General features: G+C 35.9%; 3 protein-coding genes across 3 annotated transcripts; 1 reads left to right on the top strand and 2 right to left on the bottom strand.

Annotated features, from left to right (window-relative positions):
- Nucleotides 1-2,471: 2,471 nt before the first annotated feature.
- Nucleotides 2,472-8,261, bottom strand: LOC113775087 (peptidyl-prolyl cis-trans isomerase FKBP16-4, chloroplastic). Its single transcript, XM_027319825.1, has 10 exons — nt 8,049-8,261; nt 7,799-7,936; nt 7,182-7,237; nt 6,975-7,030; nt 6,752-6,809; nt 5,946-6,020; nt 5,486-5,575; nt 4,794-4,871; nt 2,925-2,965; nt 2,472-2,796 (listed from the first exon to the last, which is right to left on the bottom strand). The coding sequence occupies exons 1-10, from the start codon at nt 8,131-8,133 to the stop codon at nt 2,769-2,771; spliced, it is 705 nt and encodes a 234-aa protein (XP_027175626.1). The 5' UTR covers nt 8,134-8,261; the 3' UTR covers nt 2,472-2,768.
- Nucleotides 8,262-9,018: 757 nt separating this feature from the next.
- LOC113773441 (protein CHUP1, chloroplastic) lies at nt 9,019-10,602 on the bottom strand. The gene is made up of 2 exons (XM_027318091.1): nt 9,760-10,602; nt 9,019-9,533 (listed from the first exon to the last, which is right to left on the bottom strand). Exons 1-2 carry the CDS (start codon nt 10,600-10,602, stop codon nt 9,060-9,062), a joined length of 1,317 nt encoding a protein of 438 aa, XP_027173892.1. The 3' UTR covers nt 9,019-9,059.
- A 4,129-nt stretch (nt 10,603-14,731) lies between these two features.
- LOC113775822 (threonine dehydratase 1 biosynthetic, chloroplastic-like) lies at nt 14,732-16,794 on the top strand. Its single transcript, XM_027320841.1, has 4 exons — nt 14,732-15,354; nt 15,463-15,642; nt 15,749-16,234; nt 16,431-16,794. The coding sequence occupies exons 1-4, from the start codon at nt 14,920-14,922 to the stop codon at nt 16,665-16,667; spliced, it is 1,338 nt and encodes a 445-aa protein (XP_027176642.1). The 5' UTR covers nt 14,732-14,919; the 3' UTR covers nt 16,668-16,794.
- The last annotated feature ends 4,711 nt before the right edge of the window (nt 16,795-21,505 follow it).

Here is a 21,505-nt window from a genome sequence, read left to right as displayed (position 1 = left end):
TAGATGGGGTGACCGTTACTTCATGACGACAATGCTTCAGGACCATCAATTATCTCATGTACGTGGGTGAAGCAAGAGGTAAATCAATCAGATGCATAATGCAACCAAAAACGGAAGAGGAAAAAGAAATCCCCGAGTGGCAATAGCTCGCCTGTTTTAGACACGATGAGTCCTCTTTAGGACTTTTTCATTAAACCTACTGAAGCTTGAATTTTATTACCATACAAAACCCGGAAGACTTAAAAAAGTTGAGCAGCAATAAAAACCGTAGCCGTAGCCATAAGCAAAATCGCGAGTAAATTGCATAACCTTGTAAAACTCGTTCTCCCACTAGAGTGGAGGTAGTAAACAGAAAATGGCAAATTTTAAATTTTTTTGGTGCTCGTGATGACGACAGCCCGAATGCAGCTTATACGTACATCCCCCTCCCGCAAGCCGCAAGGAGCGGATTATTGTAACTCTCTCTTTTTTTTTTAACACTTCATGCCAACCAGTACTAACAGTTGTAGTATTATGCCAAGTACAAGGAAACTTTGTCCAATGAATGCCTAATTATAACCTGCAGCTGATATCCTTTTATAAGCATGAATGCGAAATGCAATGCCAACTTAACCTGTTGAACCTTTCACACATACTTTCCACTCAAAGTGAGCATCTGATCCCAAGCATGTCTTTTTCACGTCTTTTCATCTCACTAGTATCCATATGCAGAATCCCTTTACAGTCTCCTTGAATCATCAAAACTGAAAGGCTCTTCTTGCTATACATATACCTCTTTACTCTCTTCGTATCCACAGATTATCTGGATATTCAGAGATCACAGATATTCGCACTTTATTGCATTCCTTTCAAAATATACTAAGATATGTTGTGCAGCCTTATCTTGAATGCTGATGGCATGCCACCAGCAATAAAGGTGCAACATGGTTTAGGATCACTTGCGCACTTGAATGCAGAATCCCTTTACAGTCTCCTTGAATCATCAAAACTGAAAGGCTCTTCTTGCTATACATATACCTCTTTACTCTCTTCGTATCCACAGATTATCTGGATATTCAGAGATCACAGATATTCGCACTTTATTGCATTCCTTTCAAAATATACTAAGATATGTTGTGCAGCCTTATCTTGAATGCTGATGGCTTGCCACCAGCAATAAAGGTGCAACATGGTTTAGGATCACTTGCGCACTTTGGAGCACCTTCTTCATCAACATGTCCAGAGCTCTCTCCAGGCACCTGTGGCAAAGACTAGATGGGAGTACAATTGAGAGGGGAGACCATGAGACGAGGTGAACAATAGTATTAGAAGAAGTTAGGTTAAAAGGGAGTGTCTGGTTCAACCAGAGTCCCTCACTTCTTGGCATGTCTTCGAGTGATGCAAGTGCCAGGCACCCAGGGTGATGGTTGCAAAACCATGCGTTGCAAGGAAGGCATAACTCTGAGGATAAGGTAAGAGCTCCCGTTGAAGGAATCAAAATAGAGTTTCTGAGAGTTTGGGTCACAACGTACATGATAATCTGAATCACCACAGGAAGGATTGATGCTTAATGGATGTGGAATTTCTAGTGAGCCACAGCTTGGGCAAGTTTTCTGGGGTGAAGAATAATGAAAGAAGTGGAGAAATAGCAGACACGCGCACAAACTAGATAGTTTCCACTGGAAAATACTCATGGTCATGTTGTAGGAGAATGGGAAGAGGTCGAAAACACAGCCATACAAAGAAGAAAGCGGGGTTTAGATAAAGGCTAAGCAAAAACAATAATATGTGAAGTGAAAATGAAAAAGTTGGTGGACGAATCCATGGTAACAATAATGAGAATATTGCAATCATAAGTTACTGGATTCTTAGACTATTTTGCCCAGGACTTAGAGACTAGTATTTAAAAAATGCTTTCCTTACAAAAAGACTAATTTTCAACTGAATGTTTACCAGTTAAATTACCCATTGGCCCCATGCTTTGATGAAAAGGCAAGCAAACGGAACAATTTAACAAAGAAGGAATATGAGAATTAATTCTTACAACAAATGAGCTTTGGAAAAGAAACTTCCTTAAGGTGCAAGTACAATCGATCACCATATATTAACAATGCAACTTATGCAATATAAAAAAATTCCGTGTAATATAAAATTCAATTACTGCTAATGAGAGTGAAGTGGAAGAAAACTGCTTACACGTATAGCGATCTGCTCCTGCACAATGGATAATGCTGTAAAGAAAGTGATTACCATGTAGGGGGACCCCTGCATGTTTGGATTGCTTTTTTTTTTTGGGTTTTTTTTGGGGGGGGGGGGGGGACTGCTCAGAAAAATGACTTATCCAGTGCAAAACCAAAGTCTTAAGCATGGTGAGACAGTATGGCTGTTCAACTCAATATCCTTATACAATTTTCTTCAACTAACCTCCACGTAATTGACGGCGGTTTTACTGAGTATCATGTTCAATTTAATTCTTTTATAACTCTTCATGGTTTCACTTCTAATTCAAACTACAGCAGCAATAGATAACACAGAGTGCTGTTCCCACAGATTTCAGAAATATGATCTCATGACAAAGAAGATTTTGAAGGAGCTAAACAACATGTAATAGTTACAATAAATGGAGAGTTTAATAAAAATGTAACTGGGAAGGACTTTTCCAGCGGATAGAAAAAAGAGGCAGCTTGGGGACAATGATAAGAAGAAAATACAGTATCTTATCAGTTTCATCAATGATGTTGCAGATTCCTATTTTTGATGAAATTGCATCACAGGCATCAGGAATCTAATTATCCTTCAATGACTTTAACAGGAGATCTGCACGAAAACAGTTACAATATTGATTAAGCTAATTTTGAGGAGAATTGAGGCTAGAATATAGAAGTTTGGTAGGGGAAACTAAAAAAGCCACCGAAAGACTAAAATGAATTAAACATGTTACATACCCAAATGGGCTTTGTTTGATAGACAGTAGTTCAACATCCAACTGCATTTCAATCAGAGTTAACATAGTAAGAACAGTAGAGATAGGGTTGTAAACGATTCCTCTAAAAGAAAAAGAGGTAACAGCATTCTGAATTGAATAGGCTAAAAAATTCAAGACAAACAAAATTTTCAATTATATTTTCATACGATAGCAGCGGCATAGGAAAACTGAGGTCAGGCACTGTTGTGTTGAACTGTTAATGAGCTTGGAAAAATCAAATACGGAATAACTTCATTATTCCCCATCAACCAAGCTGCATGATACTTGTTACTCAGTTCAAGCCCAACTGATAACCTATGGGTCACATTATTAGGACATGGAAACTTAGAACCAAATTTACAGTCTCTGCATTGTTGATATAACCATTGCATACTGACAGAAGAATTTAGTCAATAACCAGATCACTGCAACGGTGTAGGATCTTGATTGAAACTGCATTGGAGGATGACAATCCAACATATTACAGACAAGGTAACCTAGTTTCTAGTATTTGTCATACTTCACAAAGCATGAATGTTGATCAACTTATTTTTCCCAAAAATGTAACAGCAGGAGAAAACCCCATATCTATGGATACCGTATTTGGCCAATATCATGAGAACAATGTTTTCTGAAAACAAAATCAAATGTTAAGACAAGTGAACGGAGGCAAATTTACCATTCTAATCAGGGAAACCTTCACAGATGCTTGTAAGCCCAAAGAAAGTAAATTGTAGATGGAATGAAATTTCACTTAAGGATCTCCTCTCTGGTATTGTTAATCTTTTATTCTTTTTTGAGTTACCTTTCACCATTTTGGTTTACGATTCCATGCAGGTTGAAGACAGAGGTTAGCTGCCTACAATCAATATGGAATGGACGATACAAGTGGCATAGTGGGTCAGGTAAGCAACAGAAGCCTAGTTGAGGACAGCTTTTTAGGATGTATTGTAACTTTTTATCAGCCTGCTATGAATCTAGATGAGGTCAGAAAACATTCATATCTTCACAGAACCAAGAGATCTGTGGAGCTAGGTCTAAATCATAATTTCCACCAATAGAAACCAGAAATTATTCTGAGATGATTATATCTTGGCTTGTTACAGAAGATAAACTTCTTTTTAAGGATAATTCTCATAGAGATGTTCGCAAGATTTTCGAGTTTCCTTTGCTGTATTTCTTAAGGATGAATGATGTTGGTCCGACTTGGAATCAATCTTTTTCCCAGAGGTATATTACCTAATAGAAGCAGAAAGACCAATCTTTATTTGGTATTATTGCCGAACCTTTTCTGGTTACAAAAGAATTACATAAGCAAAGAATTTAAGAACATTAAAATCTCATTACTGTTTTTGAAAGTAGATTAAACTCAATCTAGTGTGTTGACAAAGAGTTAAGAAGTCATTTCATTTTTAAAAGTTATCTTCTGCAGCTTGACTTGACTGCTTCATATTGATTAGACTTGCTGAATCAAATAGTTATCTTTCATTATACAGTGTTATAAACATGTGTTCCAGATATAGTTGCTGACCAACAATTGTTTTGCCAGTTGAATTCAAAGAATTTATAATAAGTAAAAATGATCTAAACACGCTGCAGTATTTCTATATCCGGGTGTTTGATTTATATCTCTGTTATTCTGGAAGTGCTAAAATGGTTCTTAGATAATAAATTAACTGAAAATGTTCTTCATTTCAGACATGTTACAAATCAGGAGATTCACGTGTCATCTCAAAGACTGGCACTCTATTGACAATATGCTAGTTACCTTGATAGTTTTGTGGTTCCCAACTAACCTTCATAATCTAAAGCCTAACGGTGCGATGTGCGATGCACAAAAATATTTTACCTCAATGGTTGCATTTGGAGGAATTTCCTGTATGCCTTTGCTTCCATAAGCTAGCTCAGGAGGAACTATCAGCAACCGCTGCAAGAAATAAATAAACATCTGAAATTATCACTTTGACCAAAAGATGTATCGCTTTATGTGGATTTTGGTTCAATTTGCACAACCATCAATAGATAAGAGTCCCAAATATATGCATTTTAGTTAAAACAAGTTAACTAAAAGGGGTGATTCTACTGAACTCCATGGCCTTTATTACAACTGCAAAGCACTACCCAGACTCTTTTTTTTGAAATTATACTGACTTTCAGTCAAGTTGTTATGGTATCATAATTACCCTTACAATGTCAGGAAAGAGCACATTATCAGAATACAGAAACATGCTAACTTATAAAAGTTAGCTAAGAAAGTTCTGTGTCATTTCAAATGATTCAGGAAGATCTCTATAATTATGAGAAAGCACCAGTAAGTGTACTCTCAGCCTTGTTATCTGTGTTGTGAGCTCTTTGTTATTCAATAAGAAACAGCTAAGATAATGGAGTCTTTAGAGCAAAAGAAATAGGCTTCTTATGGAGCCCGACATAGGAACTACTAAGAAAGAAACATGCAGTTTCCTGTACAGTAGTATGAGTTCTAGCAACTCCAAACACCATATGTAATATATGAAGAGGCACAATGAGTTCATTATCTCTTACCTGGCCTCCTACTCGCATGCCTTGAACACCCAAGTCTAATCCTTTAAGCACGATTCCTCTCTCCGATTGACCAACATCAAATCCATAAGGCTGCATCAAGTTGAAATCCATATATAGTTAAAGAATAGTTATTGGTCATGATCCAAAATTTATGCCATCCATAGAGGCCTGTTGATGATGTTCTGCTAACAATTGAATCTGACAGCTACTCGAAATGCTCAATATCAATGCAGATGTTATTAAAGAAAAAATAAAGGTATTTTTTCTTTTCGTAGAAAGATGAAGAAGGTATTTCTAGTAAAATCAGTTCATGGGAGTATGCAATGACATGGGAAACTTCTCCAAGCGCGTTGTGAATAGATTTGTGTTTCCAGTACAGTTTTTGCATGTGGTATCAGAAAAGTTGCATATGTCCAGTAATAGAGAACCAGTAGACACTAAGTCACAATGTCAGCCTTACTGTTCCACCACCAACACCAAGCCCTTGTCTGCTGGTCATAAATGTCACACCCTTCCATTTAGCAACATAGTGGACCTACATAAGTTGTTTTGAAACAGCAGTTAGCTGAGAGTGTAAGCATGGCAGAAATGTGAATATTCCTAACAATATGAAACTATAAAACTTCATAATAAACATATAGAACCAGAAGGAGATACTGTAAATGATGGGAACAAAACTATTGGGCAAAAGAAACAAGACACAATACTAGATGAATTTATACCTTCATTAAGGTTTTGCAAATGACTTTGTATGATCAGATGATGCCAAGATAAACCAGTCATGAGGTGTTTTGCCTCTCAGGTAAACATGTACTAGACTCAAACAACTATAATCATAGCAACAAGAAAGCTGGTAGGAATATGTGCTAAACAGAGTTATTGTGAAATTCACTCTGACAGTTTCTGTTGGCAAATAACTGGGCCGAACAGAGCCCAAAGATGAACCAAGACTAAAGAGAAGAAAGACTAAAGCATGAAAAAGGTGTCTCAGCATTTTTAAGTTTTATCTTTGATTCAAAGCTATAATAACCACTTCATGAATAAACTGTTCTGACACATACTGATGATTTTCGGAAGGGCTTCAATTAAAGCATTCTGATTTATGAAATACATTTAACTGTTTGAAAAAAGCAAACAATAGAACTTACAACAGAGATGCCAATCAAATGTGTAAGTACTCCAACAGTTTGCATAACTATCATATATTATAAGTAATAAGGCATAAAAACTTAAATACAGAAAAAGTTAACTGTGCCACAGCCGTACTGCAACCCGAGATCCCTTCACAGCCTCAGCTCCACCGCCAATCTTTAAATCATAATATCTGAGAGACATTTCGACCCAAAGTACCAAGTCAAGTTTTTGCTTGAAAGTACTAGCAATTGCATACAGGAATACAAGTTGATTACTGGAGTAACATAAATATGCCTTAAGAGTATCAAGGTTCTCAAAAAACAAACAAGAAGAATCATAATGATCGGTTACCAACTTTAAACCATTAGGCAGGGTTGTAAATTCACTCTCTGGTACTTTTGCTCCTTTAAGCTGCAGCGAGCAAATAAATCTTCTGTTTGTGAGTTGTGAAAGGGAAGCTTCAACGTAATGAAATCATGTATTATCAACTAAATTATCAATTAAGTTAGCAACGATTTAAAACCAAAAAAAAAAAGAAATTTTGAACTTAAAAGGATCTTACGGCTCTTCTGCTTGTGCTAACAGCTCCAGCTACATCAGAGACAAGAAAGCCAGTGGCTGGTAATGACAGAAACCAAAACCATACAAACATTATGCCATGCATGCTGTAGATGAAACAAATGAAGCAGAAAAACTGAACCATTATTTTCCCAGAGGTCAGTTAAACAGGAAAGCAGTATACAACACATGACCACCAACGCTTGCACTTAACTAAAACTCGATTGATGGAGCATATAGGAGAGAACCAAAAACCCAAAAAAAAAAAAAAAGGGAATGGAAAGATCAATAGTCTAATTGAATGGTGGTATCAAGTGTGAGGCATGTTGAATAATGGAAAAAGTAACTACAAACAACGAGAACATGAAGCAATATATCTCCATCAACGAAATTAAAAATGTATCACCAGATGTTTCATTTAGAACCTTGATGAAAAATGACATCTTCCACAATTATACTCAGTTGCTCCTCTAATCATATCAGAAGAAAAGCAAAAACAACAAGGATCCTCTCTGTTAACCATAAGACTATCTATGTTCAAGAACAATTCTACAACTAGCCCAACAGTTACATAAATCAAGTGAAATAACAACAATGGTTGTACGAGGAAAGAAGGCTAACCGGATGCAAGAAGATAGCCCATGAACACCCTCCTTCCTTCTTGCTCTAATGACAGTTTTCCCTCAGTAGCTTCCGACGCAGATGATAATGCGCACTGAGAAGGCTTAAATGATGCATTCTGCTTCAAGGGTCTTTTCCCTGCGGAATCAAAATTGAATCTTGAGTTTCACGGATAATCTTGACGAGCTTATTAAAGCCGTATATTTGTTTCCTTTTCTTGCTGAGGGTGTGGGAGAGAAAGGAAGATAACCTGTGATGGCAGTAGAAGTGAGAGAGTGGGGAAAGAGGGGAGGTCTGAGTGGATGGGTGAGGCATTGGAGGAGGACCGACTCCATTAAAATTGCGAGTTTTCAGAAGTGGCAGTTAACGGGATTCTAAGGTTGTTAAAGCTTGGCGGGACGGGGAGGGAGATTGGGAGAGAGAGAGAGGATTGGATAATATCTTAAGCTCAGCCACAATTTTGCTGTTCAGTTTTCATACACTCTTTATGTTATGATAGAGTAGTATCCTTAGTTCCCAATTCAGTCATACAGAGGGCGGGGACCGTTTCGCTTTCACGCCTTCTCTGGTTCACTATTAAGGCGTCAGATGCACATCCAGAATTGAGCGAAGCTCTAAGATTCGGTAAATTTTTCCCTTCTTGTTTCAAAATCAAGTTACCTTTGCCAGAGCAATGTTTATTACTACTAATAATATTTCCGCATTTGTCATTATCGGCATTTCCAATTCAAACCTCTGCGGATCCCATCAGCTGTTTTTTACTTTTCTCTTTGTAGCAGTCTTATCTTAACTACTTTTCCTTCTAGGTTGATCTACATGTATAAACAAGGTTCCTTAGATTTGCAGTAGTTCATTTCTCATACGGTGCAAGTAATTCGATTAATCCACATTGGTGCTGTTGAGGACTTGTAGGCGTATTTTGCACATCTTCTGTTTGAACAAAAGACGGATGCATATAATTCCTAGCTTTCTTCTTTTGAGGGGGGCTTTGGTTCTTTATCTACTTTTTTGTTTCCATTCAATGTAGAGATAAATGTATTGTCGCTTATCGTTTACAATAAGGACAGCAGTTAGCTTCAACCTGTAAGACTGCAAAAATTGTCAACTTCTCGTACTTATCATCGGGAAACTAAGCTGTTCATTTTACAGCCAAATGAAAATTTTATTTTTGCCTTCTATATATATATATATATATATATATATATAGATATCTTTTCTGCCTCTTGAGAGCGATCAGCATTGTTAGTTTGGGAAGTCATATTCAGGAACTTGAGTAAGACTTCCTTGCAGGATTATGCAGATAACCTGGACCATGAGGCAACAAAGAATGACTGACGTTATGCTTCTTTTTCTTTTTGATTTTCTGTTTTGTCTTGTCACTCCCTTCCACCCATCTCCTGAACTTGTCAATGAACTTTTGCTGTGTGGAACGAGGATGGGCATGACCAGTTGTGGGCAAGTTTAAGCAAGAATCTCCGTGATCCCAACTGGAATGATCATGTTCATTTTCCCATCCAAAATTAGAAATTTCTCCAAAATTCAACTCTCTCTGGTCCTTCCTTTGCTGTAAGTCTTCTTGTTCCAGGTTCTTCCTCATTAGCTCATGCCTTAGACATGCATTGCACCACCTTAGGTATATCAACTCTTTAATTTCTGCTGCGTGTTCCTTCTCAAGCTGTTCCGGATTAGCTGCTACTCGTCCGTAATCTACCAGTGTTGCCTCGTCTGCATCAATCTACGAAGGAAAGACTGTCTTGTAAACCTCAAGCAATTAATCTTTGAACAACAGGGGATGCATTTATTACATACTAAATAGAGAACATTAACACTTTTTTTTCCCCATCTATAAGCCTACATGATTCCATCCATAATACTTTTATATCCATCGCAATTTTGTAAAACAACAGATAGATATGCTTTATACGGGAATATTAAGTTGTGGCAAGTTGAAGAATGTCAACCTTTGATGAAGCTGCTGTATTTGCCAGCTCCATCTGTCTCGATAGTTCATCTATCTCCATTTGCAGTTGCCCAAGAGCCAATTTTAGTTCCTTGATGTCATTCTCCCTTCTTCTGATGATATTAGCCTTTGCCTCTAGCTCTTGATGATTTCTACAAATTTCTGCCTCTTTAGCTTCTATCTGCATATGCTGCTGCTTTATGACTCGAGAATGTTCTTTTGTTCTCCTCAACAGCTTCTTAACCTTCCTCTGAAGCAATCTGTTTCTTGATCTGGAAATTTCAAGCAGCTCCAATATTTTCAGATATTCAACTACCACACTTTCGAAACTCTTCCTATCTGCTTCCACTGATGAGATTTCCTTATCCAAGAGCTCGACCCTTGTTATCTCCAACAATAATTTGTTCTGAAGCTCCATAAGCAGCAGTTCTTGCTCTTGCATGTCCTGATACCGAAGATACCGTACCTCCAGCTCAAATTCTCTCACATGAACATCTTTTATTTGATTTCTTAAGACCAAAACTTCTTCTTCTAATTCAAATATATGTTGATGTTGCAATTCTTCTTCAGAGTTCTGGTTAGAGGTATCTGTAATAGAATGATAGGCGTCCAAGCTGGATAAAGAGGATGAATTGATAGATTGAACATCAGGGAAACAGCCTTCAGCCGTCTGCTCCCCACGAGAACTAGCTTCATTTTCTGCTGATGAAGTGTTTAGACGACTTGAACTTTTTCTAGTGGTGATGCGAGCAACAATGAAACCAGCCACGGTAATGGCAAGAGGAATTCCAGCTCTGAGGAGAACTGGCTTTATAACATCTGCCTTCGTGCTTGTGCTGTCCATATTGTGCAGGAAATGGTAGTTCGTGATTTTATTGTTTTGGACTTTGTTGAGTATCAAATAGAGAAACTCGGCTTTGCTCAGTTGTAAATGCAGGATGATCAAATATGTTTAGAGATTCTTTGCTTTTGGGTTTGCTTTAAGCTTTCTTTGAAACACGGAATGAAATAGTAGTCTGTTGCTTTTTGACCACTCAATAAAACCATTAAGCCATGCACGCAGCAATTCGTTAGCGCTTCATTTTTTTTTTTTTCTTTGGAATCTAATTCCCTAACCTTCAAATTATTTCATATGGGAATCATGAAAGGCCTGTACTAGTTATTGTACTAATTCGCATGTGGAGAGTGGAAAGCCTTTTTTTGCTTCTATGAATCTCAAAGAAAGTCAAATGGAAATCTCATCCTACTACACCCTTCGTTTTCTTCCTCTGAGGTTGTTTGGTCTTTCCCTTTTCTTCCCCCCACCCCCAAACCATCCCAAAAACACCAATAGAAGATGCTAAATATCATTTCGAGCTATTATATATATATATATATATATATATATATATATATATAAAAACCATTTCGAGCTTATTTTTAATTGAAAATTCAAATGTATATTCTCCGACTTTTGCCAATATTCATATTTCAAATGAGCTGGAAAAAAGAAAGAAAGAAAGAAAAAAAGAAGTTTCACATATATTTTAAGCATGTGGGTTCGTTCTAAATTTCTGAAGTATTGGGGGGTAGTTGTAATTTTATCCCACAATATTCAATTACAGTCTTTTTTTTTTTTGTGGGGAGGAAGGAACCGAGCCGAAAAATAAAAAGCATACGAGGAATTTGGGCTAAAATCGAGACCTTCAACTTATAAATTACCAATAATTCAAGGATCAATTAAAACAATTTTAGCTTTGCATCTCTAAGCGTGTTCTGAGGTTGTGCCTTGCAGCCTCGGTCCTCCGCTTGGCGCTGGACACGTGTAGTTTGGCCTACCCCAACTTGGGAGTTGGAATCCACATCCATCCGTCCACCGACTTCTGTCCTTCTGGTTTCTGAGGTGAAAAGGACTTGAAGTCGTGATCCAGTCCTGACATGACGCTGATGGTTAGTCGAACGAGAAGTACATACATAAGAGGCCCGCCGTTTACACCAAAAAAAAAAAATAAGAGGCCCGCCTAACAATTCATTTTGTTGTGTTGCAACACCCACGCCACGACAACACTTGAGCACGTCTCTTCATCGAACTTAAATGTGTCCTTAATGACGCTCACGGTAAAAATTAGGACGTAGTTTCCTCAACTAATGAGTGTTAATTGGTTACTATGATGTACTACTTTCCTTGGCATTAGTTAAAAAAATAAGAATTAGATAATAGAGAAAATATTATTTGCACTTAATTTTTTTGTTATTTACACTTTCATCATTTGTTTTATCATTTAATCTAATAAATAAAAATTATATGATTAAAATAATAGTAAAAGTGTGATTAATAAAATAAAAGTGTAAATAACATTTACAACATTACTGATTTTCACCAGAAAGGATTGAGGGTAAATTGAACTAATATATTGCTTTTTACTTTACCTATGGTACTAGTAGTGGTATAATTTAATTATCGCCAACTCTGACTCAAGACAGGCTTTAATCATGGGATGCTCATTTTTAATTATGGGGAGAGGGCCAGTGTGGTTGGGATCTAGTAGGGTTAGGTTCGACTATTATACTTTTTATATTATTTGACTTATAATTACATTATATTATTATATTTGGTATAAAAGTAACGTATTAATAAAATATTTGACATACATTCAATATAATATTATGATGTATTATATATAAATTATTTGACATATCAAACAATTGTATAAAATACAATTACACGGCGTTTGGTAAGAGGGTTTCAGAATGGAGAATTTGAATAAATATCATAATTGTTGTTTGGATTACTACTATCGAAATCGGGATTTTGGAATCATACCTACAAATTTAGAATTCCTCAATTCCCTAATAACTTGGAGGGTTTTGGACAAAACCCAAGTCTGATTCCCATTTAGGAATGGGACCCGTCCCGCCACCCATTAAAAAAATTAAAATATAATTATATACATATATATAATTATGTATATAATATATATTATTATTATAATATTTTATTATAATATTAGTATAATTATATAATATATTTATAATTATTATATTGACAAATATAATATAATATATAAATATATATTATAATTATTTAATTAAATGTAATTATATTTATATTATATATTTTATAAATATATTAATATTATATAATAATATATTAATATTTATATTATAATATATACATATATATAATATATATTATAATTATATATTTTATTATAATATTAGTATATTCTATAAATATATATTATAATTATTTAGTTAAATATAATTATATTTATATAATATATATTATATAATATATTTATAATATATATGTATATTTATAAATGTATATTATATGTGCATATAATTATAATTTATAATTGTATATAATATTAATAAATTATATAATAATAATAATAATAATTTTAAATATAATTATATATAATTATTATTATATTTAATATATAATATACATTATGTTTATATAAATTATTAGTATAATTAATATTTATCTTATAAAATTTGTATAATTATATTTAATTATATGTATAATATTTAATTTAATTAGTTACAAACTTATAGTAATGATATTATTAGTTATATGTATTATATAATGTATATTAATCTATGTAATATAATTGATATTATCAATTATACTAATAATTATACATGTTTGCTAATAGAAATTTTAATTAGTTATACTAAATTTACTAATACATTTATACTAATATATTTAATTAGTGAAAATTTCTTATATCTCATTTACAAAGAGTCAACGAACCAAATATCAATTATAGTAATGATATACATTTCTGACACTGAACCAAACAAATGTATTGGAATAATTGATTCCATTACAAATCCAAGATGAATGATTTCAAATCCGAATCTGATTCCAACATGCGAATCAAACGACACCCGAGTTCTTGTCCCTAATTATGGAATGCTCATATGACAAAATTCTCCCATAATTAAGGATGAGATTGATTGAGTGGCTTGAGTGAGGGAGTCTAAATAAGACATCTAGCTTTGAAAAGGGAAAAAAAAAAAGGGTTTCCCCATGGTACACCATTTCGGAAAGCACGTTGGTTGGTTTCGAGTGTTAGGCAGCCACGAACTATGAAAGAATGGCTTTTGGGGCCGCCTGAAATCCATCGGCCAAATCCGTTAAAACAACTCCACATGCTACGCAACTCTTGGCTTAATGGCTACCAAAAAGAGATTAGTCTGGAATTTAAATCTTATATGCAGTGAAAAAAATTTAAAAGAAATGTCAGAGTATTTCTTTGATCTAATAGATCTTTATACTTACTAATTCCTTGTACATTTTCTCTAAATTATGATAGATTAGATTATAGAATTGATATTGCTATCGTAAAAAAAAAATTCACTAAAAATTCCATATGCTACGCAAAGAAACAAGTACCTGCCTTGTTTGTGTGAAATAGTAAACGAAATAAACATGTGTTTATTTTTTTTTCGGCTACGATAGATCTATATCCATTCTATGCTACAGGAAGGGAGAGTGACTTGAAGAGCAGGAAGGGAGAATGACTTGAAGAGATCAAGCAGAAATCAAGAGTGACTTGAAGAGCAGGAAGGGAGAATGACTTGAAGAGATCAAGCAGAAATCAAAAGTGACTTGAAAAGATCAAGTAGAAATCGAAAGAAACTGAACTCGTTTGAGAAATCTTGAAGTGACTTATCACATTTCTATGGACCCAAATAAATGCACTACGCACTCATTTGAGAAATCTTGAAGTGGCTTATCACATTTCTGTAGTCTGGGAGCCAGGGTTGACCTCCCATCCCACCAACTTTGGTGGTGGCTTGTGTTTAACACTTTAACTTTAAGGCAAAACAAAAATGTACCGTACTACGGTCGGAGGTGGTGGCTTCTGTTGAATCACACCAATAATCTAACCGCTGAGTACACGCGCTGTTACGAATCCTTCTTTCCAATTGGCCACAGATTACACCTGTCTTTCCATCAATCCCCCCATCCATAACCCACACGTCACCCACAATGAAACACAAAGCAAAATCCTTCGCAAATTGAAACCCTGCCTCCCTTCCTTAAATATTCTTCCTCCCCGCCATCAGTCCCACCATCATCACCCCGGCCCAGAACCCACAACGCCAACCATTCGCCGCCGTCGGAAAATTTTATTACCACTAATCAGTCATTCATAACAAAATAAGAATGGAAGCCCTGCGATTTGTCCTGGTCAAAACCATTCCACACCGGTCCGAATTCACTCCCACAACCGCTAAGGAAACAGTTAGACCAGGGCCTCCTTTTCTAAAGAATAGGCGGACGAAATTTTATGCCATGGCCGTTGAAAATCGGCTCCAGGCGCCGACATTATCTCCCGAATTGGCTGCTCCAGCTCAACCGGAGACATTGTTGAGAGTGTCTCCCGGCTCTTTGCTGTGCGAGCCAGGTTTTTTGGTGCCGAATCATGGGGCGGTGGAGAGTGATGGTGCATTGGGTGGAGGTGGTGGAATCGAGTATTTGACGAAAATCTTGACGTCCAGCGTGTATGACGTGGCCGTAGAGTCAGACTTGCAGCTGGCTACTAAGCTATCACAAAGGTTGGGCAATAATGTCTGGCTGAAGCGTGAAGATCTTCAACCAGTGAGTCTCTTGTTCATACAAGATAGCAACACTGCTTATAATAAATGAGATAATTAAACATTGAAGTTTCACCGATTGTTTGAAAATTTTCTGGTGCTTGTTTGGCAGGTTTTCTCATTCAAGCTTCGAGGAGCTTATAATATGATGGCTAAACTTCCTAAAGACCAGCGCGATAGAGGTGTTATCTGCTCTTCTGCAGGGAATCATGCACAAGGGGTGGCTTTATCCGCCCAAAAACTGGATTGTGATGCTGTGATTGTGATGCCCGTCACTACACCTGAAATCAAGGTTCTGATTTATGGATTTCCATTTTCCCTTAAACAGAATGACTTTGTTTTGGTCCTGTATAAACTTCTTGTTCCGTGGCATTGACTAAATGTTCATGTATCTCTAGTGGAGGTCAGTAGAGCGGCTGGGTGCCAAAGTTGTCCTTGTGGGAGACTCGTATGATGAAGCACAATCTTATGCTAAAAGCCGAGCCAAAGAAGAAGGTCGAGCATTCATCCCTCCGTTCGACCACCCAGACGTCATCAGTGGGCAAGGTACAATTGGGATGGAGATTGTGCGCCAAATGCAAGCAATGCAAGGCCCAATACATGCTATATTTGTCCCTGTTGGGGGTGGTGGGCTGATAGCCGGTATTGCTGCTTACTTGAAAACGGTCTCTCCCGAAGTAAAGATTATTGGAGTGGAGCCATTTGATGCAAATGCTATGGCACTATCTTTACATCATGGACGAAGAGTGGTGCTGGACCAAGTTGGAGGTTTTGCAGATGGTGTGGCTGTTAAAGTTGTTGGTGAAGAGACATTTCGATTGTGTCGCAAGCTGATAGATGGTGTAGTTCTAGTTAGCCGTGATGCTATTTGTGCATCTATAAAGGTCAGCCTCTTATTGCCAAAAAATAATTGATCACAAGGGCATTTTATGCATCCTTTTGACAGCTATATCCTCGGAGTGGAGATATTCTAACATGAGAGATTTTCTGAAGAAACTCAAATAAGTTCTAGTTTTCAAAAGAGAACTTTTAATGAAAGTTTGGAATATCTGGAGTATGTAACTCATCTACTTGTTACAGGACATGTTTGAGGAGAAAAGGAGCATTCTAGAACCTGCAGGTGCTCTTGCACTTGCTGGAGCAGAAGCATACTGTAGATACCATCGCCTGGAGGATAAAAATGTAGTAGCAATAGCTAGTGGAGCCAACATGAATTTTGATAGACTGAGATTAGTTACTCAACTTGCAAATGTTGGTAGACAGAAGGAAGCTGTGCTTGCAACATTCATGCCAGAGGAGCTTCAAGAGATTTTGTGAACAAAATCTGTGTGGGTCATAAAACAATTCACAGGCAATTTGTAACTTTATGATGGCAAATTTGTGAGTTCATTTGTAACTTTATGATGGTGATGTTTTGCATGTGGGACAAATGAATATTACAGAATTTAAATACAGATATAATTCAGAGAAAGAAAAAGCTCTAGTATTATTAGATGCATTCCCTCCTCCCATGATCCAAGTGTATTAGTGTTTCAATAGGAAATTATTTAAAATAACTATTATATTATTTTTTATAATGTAATATATATATGTGATAAAAATAATTAAAAATACTTTTATAGTACAAATAAAATAATTTGTGTATTCAAACACACGTTTCATTTCATGAATAAAACTTTGGTCAAGCTGTCAATTTGTAGCTCTTTTATCTTTTTTTTTTTGTCACAAAAATTTCATGAAATATGATTAATGAAAATCATCACATATTATAATAATTTTTTTGTGTGAGGTAAGGGTCAGACTTTTGACCTCACGCCACCAAGACTTTTAAAGATTTTGTAGCGACCACGGGCGGCTTTTATCTTTTACCTACGACCATATTTAATGTTCCCCAAAAGTTCTTCATGCGGTCATTTCCAGTCAAATTTCCAAGATTGATGTGCAATAATGACAAAAGTAAATTTATTTGACCAAAGGGCTTACAACCACGGTGCCAAGTTTTTCTATCGTTTCGAGTAGTCAACTCTTTATTTTAACACAAAACAGTTTCAAACGACTAATCACCTTCCTTTCCTCATAAATCATAATCAGACTACTTTCTTCGAGCTTGTAATTCACTCCATTGATCCTTCCCAATAGCTGCAGGGAATACTCATGTCATGAAGACGTATTTTAACTTTCAAGACAGATTCAAGCTTATTGCTATAGAACGGCCCACCACCACCAGATCCTGAGGTGGTGACACAAACCACTGGTGATTATATATATATATATATACACACTAGTAAGGCCTCGCTGTGCTATGCACAGCCGGTGCCCATCTTGAGGTGTTTAAAGTTAGCAAAATTTGATGGAATGTTTGTGAAATAGAGAGAAGTTGGAATATTAGTATTTGAATTTGAACAGATGAACCTAGTCTTTTTTTTTTTTGTCAATTTTCTTTTGAGTTGTAATACATTGATATTTTGTTAAAATGTGAGGCATTAATGCTAACTAAAATGATGACCAAGTATACCATGCAATTTTGTTATCAATTTTATTTTAATTAATTGATACGTTGATATTTGGTTTTTGTGACAACAAATTTTTGAGCTTCACAGGCATCTTGCAAATGTTCTCTATCAATATTTGACAGCGGAATGTTGACTGATTCAGTAGAAGATTGCTTCTTCATATGAAAATGATATAAACGCAATCTTTTTGATTTCCATCTAAGGTAAGCCTGCCTTCTATAGTTTTTCTTCTCTAAATGGTTACCTAAATGTGGCAAGCTTGTAAAAGCAATGTGTTGTAAATTAGACATCATGGCATAGCTGTGTGGAATAGCTTCTTTGCCATGTAGAACAGGAACAACAGCAGATGATCTAGACACTGGACTTTTGAAATTTTGGTCTTCAACTTGCATGTTACAATTTCCTGATATTGATTAGCATAAAATTTGTTATTACATCCTTTGTCAGCCGAGTCAATAATTATGTTAGCTTGTCTAGTTCATTCTTCGTTTCTTATGACCGTCAAAATTTAACTCATGATGAAACAGGCATTCAATTATCTTAGCTATGCATTAAAGAAATAAGCAAACATCTTGCACATGAACAAATAGCTTAGACTAACCATCTTACATGAAAATTCATTAACGGAGCTCACAATCATAAGCACACATAATATATAATTCAATAATAAGTAACTACCAATAGTTATGAAATTTGTAAATATGAAGCATTAAGAAAGCTTAACAAGCATTTTATCAAACATTAGGCATGCTAGTTATGAGTAATATGACTAGGGGTGCAATCAAGTCACTTGCGAGCGGCTTGGTAAAAAGCTTGGCTCGAGCTCGAGTTACTCGTTACATTCAACGAGTCGAGTTCGAGTTTAAAAAATAAATCACTACAAGAAAATTGTTCATTAGTGACAACACAAAGTCATCACAAAACATACAAATATCGTCACAAATACCTTTTATTGACGACTTTTTGATCGTCACAAAGTCGTCACTAAATCCCCGTCGGTAAAAGTAAACAGTGACGACCTAAAATGTCGTCACTAAATAGTTCTCATTAGTGACGACTTTAAGTAGAGCATTTTTGACAAAAGATCAAGTCGTCAATAAAACACTTCCAGATTGTCGTCACTAATGACAACTATTTAGTGACGACCTAAAATGTCGTCACTAAATAGTTGTCATTAGTGACAACAATCCGGAAGTATTTTATTGACGAATTGACCTTTTGTCAAAAATGCTCTACTTAAGGTCGTCACTAAAAAGCACCGAAAGCCATTGTATATAACTATTTTACTGACAACAATTGTCGTCACAAATTTAGCTTAGATTTAGTGACAGTCTCTGTTGTGACAAGGAGTTTTTATTTTCTATTTTGTGACAACTTTTTTTGTCATTAGATAATTTCTCAATAGCTTAATAGTCATAATTTGACCTGTAATCATTGCTAAATCATTGATTTTAAACAAACCATACAAATAAATATGAACGATTGATAACCAAAAGTATTTGCATTAGATTACATGGTAATAATATAGCATTCTCAAATGCCAAATTCAAGTGTACATTACCCAACTAATGCCTACAAAAATAACATTTGTCCAAAATATCACTTGTACATAAGGTACATTTACAAAAGCAATCACAGTTTAAGAAATTGAAGAACATCTAAATGAACCACTCCATGAGCAAAAGGCAATTTTGTCTTCAACATTCTTCAACCATAACCATAGATATCTTCCAAAAGCTAGTATGAATAGCATTTATCTGTCATAAAAGAGTAAAAGAAGTAGGTAAGAGGAGGAGTATAATAATAAAGAACAAGTAATGAGACTTAGATTATTAAGACAAAAATTACAATTCATTAAGAACCTCATATAATTTGGGCCCACATATTACAGCACCAGCAAGAAGTTAGAAATGAGACTTAGTAATGAGACTTAGTTGTTTCACTCGAATAACGAAGAGGAGGCAATTGCATTCTGCGAGTCTTCATCCGTTGAAAACGCTGCAATATTTGCTCAATATTTGAAAACGCTACAATTATGGTCTAAATTCCAGAATTAATCTGTCCAAAAAACCACATAAAATATGCAAACAGAGGACTAAGCTTAAAAGAGTGAAATTAGTTTGATTTTTCCAGATTTTGGGCCACGGTGAACAAAGGGAGACTTGGGGGGCCAGAGTGCAATTTTAGAAAGTTATTTTTGCAAAGCACATTTCTACAATCTGTTCATGCAAGGCTACGGTGAGAATTTATGCAACATCAACCTGCTACCTTCTCTAGTTCACTATCAATTCGAATATGTCACTCACAAACATCAGCTTTTTGAATCAAACAATCGCAAGACACACTCCTAATCACCACCCAAGCCAAATATTACCCTTTTGTTGCAAGATCAAATCAGAAAATCTGGTTTGGTGACAGCTAGCAAAAACAAAGGGGTAGCAGTGGTTTTCAAAATAACAAAACAAAAATGCAGCGAAAATGTTTAACTCTTGTTTGAAGTGCCGAACCAAAACATTCAAGAAAACATGCTAAAGATCAGATCTTGAATTTGAACAAAATACTAAACATGCTAATCCAACACCACTTATCTAATCCACCTTTTCAATATAAGACCAATCAGCAGGTTGGATGGCTGAAACTTGGTGAGCAATTGCAGAAAAAAGAAAACAGCAAAGAGGACTGCAAAAATTTTATTCTGCTGCAGATTTGATGCTCATCAAAATGCAACCAAAATGGCTTAGAGCTCTGCCATAACTTCAAACAAACTCACAAGATAAAAATCTTAGGCACAACCATAATCTTGCAATAAAAACTCAGTATTCACAGCAAAACAGCCTCGCAGATCATCGGATGAAGGAAACTAACAGCTTTCATTCAAAAATGGCAGAAATGAAACAACAATAGCCAAACTGAAAAACATATTCTACTAAAGGGAAATTGATACGGGTCAACTTATTCACATGCTAAGTGTAGAATCCTTTGAAAAGAACATACAAAGCCATGAGAAACTTTTCTTTTGAGCAACAAATATTCTCTGCAATAATTTTATTCCCAACCGTGGCTTTCTTCTAATTCATCATTTCAAATCTATTGCACAACCACAAGGGAAAAGCAGGGAGCTACAGCATACCATCAAAACCCAACCTCTTGCATAATTGCCAAAAACGTCAACTACCCAACTCTAGTAAACAAAATTTCTGGGATAAGAACACGCAAAATGCAAGCAAAATCGTCTTCAAGCAAGATGTCGGTTAGGTATTTCGTCAAACACCACATGAGCATAAGAAATTTTAGCTAATCTCTCGCTCAATTGATGTAAAGCAGCACCCAAAATTATCAGAAATCCCAAGAAAATCCAACCAAATCAACACATAAAACACGTATAATCATAAAATTATGGGCCATCAACAGGGGAAACGCAACAACCAAGTCATGGCAGACCCATTTGAAAAACTTTCCAAAACTTGTGATCAAGGAAAAAAAATGAAATACAAATGAAAGGGATAACTTACGGTGGACTGCTAGCGGCGGTGCTCTTCTGGCAGCAGGACTGGAGGCAGTCGGGGATGGCGGTGTCCTTGAGATCGACTGAGATAGGCAGAGTAAGCCTTAGCGTTTGATTATAGGGGGTTTTCCGGCGGC

The sequence above is a fragment of the Coffea eugenioides genome, chromosome 6, assembly GCF_003713205.1.
Source record: "Coffea eugenioides isolate CCC68of chromosome 6, Ceug_1.0, whole genome shotgun sequence".
NCBI classification, from domain to species: Eukaryota; Viridiplantae; Streptophyta; class Magnoliopsida; order Gentianales; family Rubiaceae; genus Coffea; species Coffea eugenioides.
Note: the sequence above shows the minus strand (reverse complement) of the source record. Positions and strands in the feature narration are given on the sequence as shown.